The 8,934-nt window shown below is 38.5% G+C and overlaps 1 protein-coding gene and 1 long non-coding RNA gene across 3 annotated transcripts; one reads left to right on the top strand and one right to left on the bottom strand.

Annotated features, from left to right (window-relative positions):
• Positions 1-809: 809 nt before the first annotated feature.
• Positions 810-2,455, top strand: LOC309492487 (aerolysin-like protein). Of its 2 annotated transcripts, XM_082161493.1 has the most exons (3): positions 812-913; positions 1,024-1,076; positions 1,165-2,455. In XM_082161493.1, the coding sequence occupies exon 3, from the start codon at positions 1,182-1,184 to the stop codon at positions 2,121-2,123; it is 942 nt and encodes a 313-aa protein (XP_082017619.1). In that variant the 5' UTR covers positions 812-913; positions 1,024-1,076; positions 1,165-1,181; the 3' UTR covers positions 2,124-2,455. The 2 variants fall into 2 exon arrangements, with proteins under 2 accessions (XP_082017620.1, XP_082017619.1); XM_082161494.1 differs by lacking the exon at positions 1,024-1,076 and having other exon boundaries at positions 810-913.
• Positions 2,456-4,920: 2,465 nt separating this feature from the next.
• LOC309493435 lies at positions 4,921-7,585 on the bottom strand. Its single transcript, XR_014203930.1, has 2 exons — positions 6,279-7,585; positions 4,921-5,916 (listed from the first exon to the last, which is right to left on the bottom strand). It is a non-coding gene; the product is annotated as an uncharacterized lncRNA (long non-coding RNA).
• Between the last annotated feature and the right edge of the window lie 1,349 nt (positions 7,586-8,934).

An 8,934-nucleotide genomic window follows, 5' to 3' on the forward strand; every position in this document is an offset into this window, starting at 1 on the left:
CTGTGAAAACGGACATTTTAACATGGGGGTGTATGGACATTTGCTCCCTTTTGGGACCTTCCCCTAGCGGATTTTCGATGTATTGCAGTTTTTCGCACTTCCGGGTAGACTTCATTTTTCAGATTAGAATGTTGCCGCTTGGTTTGAACCTGCAAAAAGGGTGAACTATATGCAAAAATTAAATTAGAGAGCACACGGAATAGAGCAATAGAGAGCAATAATGTAAAGGTTATACACTAAATATTTTTACACTAAATATGTATTTTTTTATATATATATATTTTTTTTTTTTGTGAAACTACAACTCTCCTAAACGTATTCATATCGGAAAAAATTGCAATTTAACTTTATATGTGATAATGATTTTACTTGCATTTATACACACTGGTCAGGTAAAGCAGGATAGATCATCAACAAAAATGGGACAACATATTTTCTGCAAAAAAACAAAAAAACAAAAAAACTTTGGACATGGTAGCTGGTTTGTTACAGGCTCAAGGTCTTCCAACTCTAAACAGTCCGATTAAAATCTACCAGGTCATTTTTAAAACGTTGCTTGAAAATGCATTGACCGAGCACAGGCACAGAAACTTAGAACAAGCTCAGGGCCAGTGAACTGACATTTCCACTCTTTAGACTATTTGGTCACAGAAACCACAAACTTAATTTGCCACATACATTAGTTGCTTGTTATGAACTGCAAGAGATGCAAATGAAATGAGTGTTGCATAACTAAAATAATTGTGTCACTTGTAACCGCACATCAGGGACAGCCCGTCCCCTTTGGAGCTCTATTTAAGCAGCAGCCCAATCAAACACATCTCAGTCAAACACATCTCAGTCAAACACATCTCATCTTCCTGACTTGTACCAGACTAGCTATTCTTGAGTTCTTCAGACTAAAGTCATTCATGTGAGTATATTTCAGTGAGCATTTAAGATGCAATTCATGTAGCCAATGGCTTGAAATTTGCAGTAAGTTTATACAGGGCTAGTAATAAATGGTGAAACTTTTATGTGCAGATGAAATAAAAACAAATCCATATTTCTGTGAATCACGGAATAAGAATAAAAAGGTATTTGAGTTAAAAATACCATTTTAGAATACATTAAAAAACCTGATTTAGATCTCTGGTGTTAATTAATCTTGTAATTACTTTTCAGATCTAATTTCTTCAAGGATGTCAACACTTCTGCATACAGTCGGTGGAAACGGAGGTGGTCCATTTTCATGTACTGGTGAAAGCAATGGTGCCAGTTTGGAGAAGATCTGGGTGTGGGTGGGAGAATGGCAGGTTAGGGGTGTGAGGGTCTGGCTTACAGATGGGAGAAATGAAACCTTTGGACAGTCATCTGGTCCGAATCAAGAGTATACGTTCAAGCCTGGTGAGCGTTTCACCTCGCTTACTCTGTGGGGAAACGGAGAAGGATCACGTCTTGGAGCCATCAAATTCAAGACCAGTCTAGGGGGAGAGTTCTTTGCAAAGATGACAAGCTGGGGTTTAAAAACAGAATATCCCATGGATGTCGGCTCTGGATATTGTTTGGGAGTTGTAGGAAGTGGTGGTGCCGACATTGACAATATGGGATTCATGTTTATCAATGCAGTTGAATCAACGGTTCTCACCGATGTCCACTATCCCACTCTCCACCAACTGATACCACAGGTGACGGTAGAAGAAATCAAATCCGCCAATTTCAGGAACGACTCCTCCACCACACAACATCAAAAAATCGAATCCTCAAAGAAGGTGACCAAAAAATCCTCATGGTCTATGAGAAACAGTTTTACTGCGACGTTTAGTATGTCTGTGAAGGCTGGGATTCCAGTGGTTGCTGAAGTTACTGCAGGATTCAGTTTCAGTGTTGGATCTGAAAGCACTTATGGTCAGGAGAACACAGATGAGAGAACCGAAATTCTGTCTACAGGTGTAGATGTGCCACCATGGAAGAAGCTGGATGTTTCAGTCACTATTGGCAGAGCCGCTTTTGACCTGCCTTACACTGGCACAGTGAAGATGACCTGCAGGAACGGCAGTGCGTTTGAGTATGGAACCAAGGGCACATACAAAGGCGTCACTTACACTGATATCAAAGTGAATACCAAGGAATCTCCTCTGTAATGTCAAGACAGATTGTTCTTGCCTGGTCTTTATCTGATTTTACCAGCAATGTATCAAGTGTTCTACATGTACTAGTTTTGTTTGAACCTTTCTTCATCTGTTTCATTTCAAAGTGTTCTTTGCCCCTTTATTTTTAACAGGGGAAATATATACTCAGCATTGTCTTTTCAAATAATCTTTTCTGATTCTATTACAAAATATTTACATCTCTTCATACTTTGAGTAATCTAGTAATAGAGATTATTGTGATTTGTTATAGCATGATTACATGATGTATTTTATCATAATAACTTCAAATGTTTAATATGACATTTAATAAAAGCATTTCATGAGCCCTGTTTATCTGTATTTAATGTTGTTGTTTTTTGACTAATTGTTTCGTTTTAAAGGGGAAATGAAACGTCCATGTTTTGGCACTGGTAGTAGCTACATATATTAGAAAAATCACCTTGCCAATTTTTTTTATTTTTTAAGTTGTTAAAACCACATATATGACAAAATTATTTTCATAATTTCTAGCTAGCGAGTCGCCATTTTGGAGTGACGTCACAGCCTACGTAACGGGGTTGGTTGGTTCCGCTGGTGAGTGAAGAGAGTGAAGCGTTACTGGACCGGACTGAATACGCAATTGATTTGAAATGGAGGAAGACGAACTTGAAAGACCTGTTGAGCCCGTGTGTCCCATTGCTTATGCATTTGAGTCGATACGGCGTGGGAACCGAGCAGTGGTACGTCGCTATGTTGAACAGCCGGTGATACATGGCCGTAGCCGTGTCACCGAGGTCCGGACCTCGGTCATTTTTTTGCATTCAAAAATAAAATTTCAAGCTCTCTGAATGATTAATTAGCCGTTTAAACCTCATATGAGTGTTTGCAATTCATTTTGCTGCGAGAATCTAGCAGTGAACGGGGCTTGAGAGCGCGTTGTGAGGGCGCGGGTGCGATCCAGTGTTGCCAGATCCATCTAATGGAAAGGTGGCAGTAGTCTTCTGGACTTGTTTTTCTGATTTAATGTCACACTTTAGGAAGTTATTAAAGTGGAAAGTTGCATGTTAGGGTTCGTGATATATTAATCTTATTTCCAAAACACAAGCTTTGAACTTATTTCGGATTATTATAAAACAAATAATACAAAATTGTTGCTTGTTTTTAGTAGCAATATCTGGCAACATTTTACTGTCGGCATTAATAAAAAAAAAAGCTTATAGAAAAACTGTAATTGCTGACAGGAATCATCGTCGTGATTATCTGTAAGAAATGTATAACACTATCAAAAACAATAGCATAATACAGATCTGTATGTTACAGAATGAAGCAGGAAGATGGCTTTTTTATTTTGTCATTTCAGTGAGCCAAGGATGGAAGAGTAGTCCACACACACACACACACACACACACACACACACACACACACACACACACACTCACACACAAGCTATACCGTTAGCAAATAGCCTGTAAATAGTTTGTAACATGTCTGTAAAATGTAAAACATTATATTGAATAAAAAATTATTTCACAAACATCTACAGTGTGCAGTTTGTTAACATAACGTTAGACGTCGTCTTTTTGTCTGGTACTAATAAACTTCACTAGCTAAACACTAAGTTAGCATTATTTAGGTAGTTAATTACATGCTTACAGCTGTTAGCTAACAATGACTGTACCTAACGTTAGTTGTTCGCTGGTTCGACCAGCACATGCATCTTGTTAACGAGCCAGTGTGATGCAAACATGTATGAGAGGTTTGACATGATAATATGATAGCAGATGAACGTTTTTTATGCGTAGTTTAATGTTAAGTTTTATGTCTTTCACTGCGTTTTACTGAACTCAGCCCAGAGCCTTTAAAGCCAACCAACCCCGTGATGTCACATGTTAGAATACTGCACAATGGCGGCGCCCTGGCCGCGAAAGATATAACGTTTTTTCTTTTTTCTTTTATATGTTTACATTTGTCATGTTTCTTATATAATTGTTGATTATAGTGGAAATCCATTTTGTAAATCATGTAAATTTGATTGACTGCTTCATTTCCCCTTTAAGGTCTTCAGAGAAAATCTTTTAGCTAAGCAGTTTGTTGAAAGTGACTTTATTTCTGTCATTTGTCTACATAAGGTCTAATTAAGAATTAACAGAGGTTTAGCTCTAGTCACTGTTGCTATTTTATTGAAAATGTTTCATTTGATGTCATGACTATCGTGATTAGTCTTTGTTTTAGTTGAGCCCTTGACCCAGTGGGGTTTATGCGAACATTGTTCATTAAAACTAAGAGTCTTTAATTGTTAATCAGTGGTATATAAAACAATAATAAGGTAATTTGCAGGCTTCCAGTATTACTGAATGGTTATACTTACTCAATGTATCCTAAAAAAAGGCATCAGCAGGGCCATCGCTAGAGAGAAGAAAGGTGTCACTGTAAAAAATTATTTGTTGACACACCTTGACTTAGTCAAGTCATCTTGTTGCATTGACTCAGTTAAGTTTAGGTAACATTAGCTGTTAAGTTCACTCAACTTATATGTAGTTGTTGAAATAACTTGCAGTAAATTGAGCCAACGTACTGTATCAGTTAATGAGCATTTAGATTTTTTAGTTAAGTCAACTGAAAAACATATTGGTTGAACTTAATTTATGTTTTCACAACCATGAACCAAGTCTAATTGACATAAAATAGTATTTTTTCTTCAACATCATAACTTAACTATATGAGTTTACTGGACTTCATTGCTTTGACGAGAAGTTCTGGATATCTATCTGGAACCAGATTTTGTATGAAATCAACACAACTGCAAAAGTGAAACTCTCAGCACTTTTTTTTTTTTTTTTACCCGATACATTGCATCCAAAAACACAGACACAAAGAATTATCTTGCAAATATATAAAAACACTACACAAGAAAACACCTGCTCAGGTCCTTAGACTCAAGCCTGGTGAATTATTTGCTGATCTATAAAAACATAAATACATTTACAAATTTAACAAAGATGCCAGGGTCTCAGTGACAACAGTACTAAATTAACACATCATGCAGGAAGTTAAAACATTTTAATTTCACTCAACGTGACAGAACTGGTCATATAATCTTAGGATATTAAGTTTGCCCATATATTCTAATAGAACAGCACAACTTTCATAGCCCAAGATTTTCATATAAATTCAAAGCACACAGAAACAAATCAACACAATTTGCAAGTCTCTCAGTGAAAAGTGCTGGCCATCGGACTTTAATTTGTGACACTGGTGGCTCCTTCTCAACGACTTCTTGTCTTCTCAAAGAATACGTGCTGCTCACGCCGCGCATCGCGTTTGTATAGGCTCTTGTCTGTAGGCTATTCAGTTTTCCTCCCATAGAGCATATTATAAAGAAAAAGCTTAACGTCAATGCAGTAAGACGGTGATATTTAAACTCAGTAGCCAATACACCTTATTGAACATGCAACGCGCTATTGCACGTTAAGCGTTTTATAATGGTTTTCTATGGGTGTTGTTCATAATCTGATGCAATCTGTTTGCCTCTGTAAAGTATGCTTTATTAATAAGGTAGGCCTATATTGTGTACTAAATTTGGTGCTTCAATATCACTCACATTAAGCGTCTTAAATGCGGAAGAACGCTTGATTACGCTGCCATTGTCTGTTTTAGCAGAATACTGCCATCTAGTGGTAGCAGGTTTTCTCAGACATCTGTGTGTGGATCGTGCAAGGCGAAACCCGCAAAATGAAAGTCTCAAAATCCAAATGAATCAAATAGGATCGACTCAGAAACGAGTCAATGAATGCACGCGTGTCGCCTGATCCACAAATGCAGATCTTACTTGTTGCATGCACAAATTCTGGCCTACATTAATACAAAATCAAGGTTTTGTATTAACAACTATGTCTCTATTTGTACAAAATGCTGCACATTCATGTGATTTTGGATTTTGCACACACAAGTTGTATTGTATTAGTTTAAATGTAGTGACGCACATTTGTGAATTTGTCAAATAGATGGGCAGTTGTGCACACATTAATAATTAGCACCAGCCTATTCATATAGTTGTTTGTGTGTGGGTTGTGAAATGCTTAAAAACCGCGGAAAGAAAGTCTCAAAATCCAAATGAATCTAATGAGATCGACTCAGAAAAGACGTCAATGAATGCACGCGTGTCACCTGATCCACACATGCACATCTTCTTTGTTGCATGTGCAAATTATGATACACTAATACAAAGGAAAACAAAAATGTCTCTATTTGTACAAATTGCTTCACATTCATTCAATTTTGAATTTTGCACATGCAAGTTGAAAGGCATGGATAAAACATTTCTGCAACATGTATCAAGTTCATTGATAAGTGTGCTTGCACGTGTTAATAATTTTGATACTATATTCATCCCATCGTTTTTTCTTCCTGTTTTACCCTGTGATTTTTAGACTGTGCCTCTCATTCAGTTCACATGTTGTTAGTTAATTTACTCATTTGTTCTCTCGTTTAGTCTGTGTAAGCCCTGAGTTTTCCTTTTTTTCTTGTCCTGTTTCATTTTTGGATTTCTCCTGTTTTTCCCTGTGTTACTTAATTGTGTATTTCTTAAAGATTTATTTGAGTTTGCTCCTACGCCGTGTGCTTCATTGACACAGCCACCCATGACAGAAGACAGGAGCAATACCATGAGCTTTTTCTCCTAATCCCCATGGAACTGCCAGCAATTTATTTACTGCGCCTGGAGCAGGGAGAATTTCCACTGGAAGACCAAAAGCGGGACTTTCTCCATTAGTGATGGGAAGTTCGGATAATTTTACTGACTCTCGTTCGATCTCGTTCATCAAAATGAACAAATCTATTTTCAAGTCATTTCGGTCATTTGAGTGGTGTTAAATGTTATATTTTACACCCGCAACATTGTGCGTCGCTGAGGGAGTGCTTGTGGAGTTTGAGGGCATGGAGGAAAGCCCTGACCACAACCCCGCTGCTGTGGATGTGATTTATATTGCCTCTGGGAATGTTTCTCCTACCCCCGCTGTTTCCGCCCAGCCCTGAATCTCCTGCTTCTCCGCTGGTTCTGCCCAGCCCCATGTCGCTTGTGATCCCTCCGTGCCTTCTTTTCCCGCCTCCTCTAACAGCCAGTTCCTTAGCCCCATCTCCGATGGTTCTCTTCAACCCCTCTGCATCTTCTGAACTACCCTGTGAGGATCTGCCTCGGAGTCTCAGGACACACCAGCTCTGCCCAGTAAGAAGGACCCCCTGCTCCACCTCCAGCCTCAGAACCCATCGCTCCACCTAATATCCATCACTGTGGCTCAAAACCAGTAAGCTGTCCAACTAGCCAAGGTTTTTGGACATTTTAGCGCGTTGCGTGCTTCAGTGCAAATAGTCACCTCGCTCACTGGATTTTGAGACACAGCCGTGTTTACTTCCGGATTCCTATATATTGGTCACTTATAAATTATCCATCGCTCCGACCTGTCGGCTCAGCCTTGGCTCCTCTCTCCCTCAGCTCCACCAGAAACCATCGTCCTAATGGCTCTTACATTGCATTATCCTATACATTTATACATAGGTATGTGCAATCCCCTGGGATCGAACCCACAACCTTGCGTTGTTAACGCAATGCTCTTACCACTGAACTACAGGAAAGCTAAGTTCTGCACTCCTGTTATAATCAACAAATCTCTTATTTACATCATGTTTGCACTGTTAGTTTTGATGAAAGCATTTGTTAGAGAAATCGAGTTGCAATTACGAGAACACTGCATTCATGCGCTCAACATGTCTGTGATCGGCTACAATGCTCATCACTGCAACCTTTCATGCCACTATCCTATAAAGCTCCGTATTAATTATAAGGTATTGCTACTGACTTATAAAGCCCTAAACGGCTTAGCTCCAGTCTATTTAACGGATCTTCTATCGCCCTATAATCCATCGCGCTTTTTAAGATCACTAAATTCAAGGCTTTTGGTCATACCTAGGATATCCAGAACCACCAAAGGAGGGAGAGCATTTTCACATTTGTCTCCAAAACTCTGGAATAGTCTTCCTGATACTGTTCGTTGCTCAGACTCGCTCTCCCAGTTTAAAACTAGATTAAAGTCGCATCTCTTCAGCCAGGCATTCATATAATCCTACAGTTCAAACTACAATCCGGCCTGTAGCTCATAAATGCCAGAGGAGAACTGGCCCCCGACTGAGCCTGGGTTCTCCCAAGGTTTTTTTTTTCTCCATTAGGTCACCTGATGGAGTTTTAGGACACCATTAGGTCACTTGGAGTTTTTCGGTTCCTTGCCACTGTTGCCTTTGGCTTGCTCAGTTGGGGATATTTTGGGGATATTTAATTTAATTTTATCAATCAATAAATTCCTCTTGAAACAAACTTTGTTGTATTATTTTAATTTAATACTGTGAAGCTGCTTTGATACAATCTGTATTGTGAAAAGCGCTATACAAATAAACTTGACTTGACTTGACTTGACTATCTCAATATAATCCTATAGATCTAAATATAATGCTATAATCAACACTTTCCACGATTAGTTAACCTTGAGAGCTGCAATAGTAAAAACGTGCTAAAAGATTTGGAGAGAGTTCCACATGTAATACTTGCTAAAAACCTTTTATTACAAAATTCTGACAATTTTTGAAGTAAAAATCATACTAACATTATAAGTGCACCCCATAGGAAACGTTATAAAACAGAACAATGCAGTTCATGACCCCTTTAATGTAAATTGATCTTAATTCTCATGTTTCATCACAGCTGTTTAATGTCCACCAGATGAAGCTCGAGAGCAGGAGAGACGAACTCCACAGCTAACAGAACCTTTCCCAA

Source organism: Leuciscus leuciscus, assembly GCF_965113295.1.
Source record: "Leuciscus leuciscus genome assembly, chromosome: 2".
Lineage (NCBI taxonomy): Eukaryota > Metazoa > Chordata > Actinopteri > Cypriniformes > Leuciscidae > Leuciscus > Leuciscus leuciscus.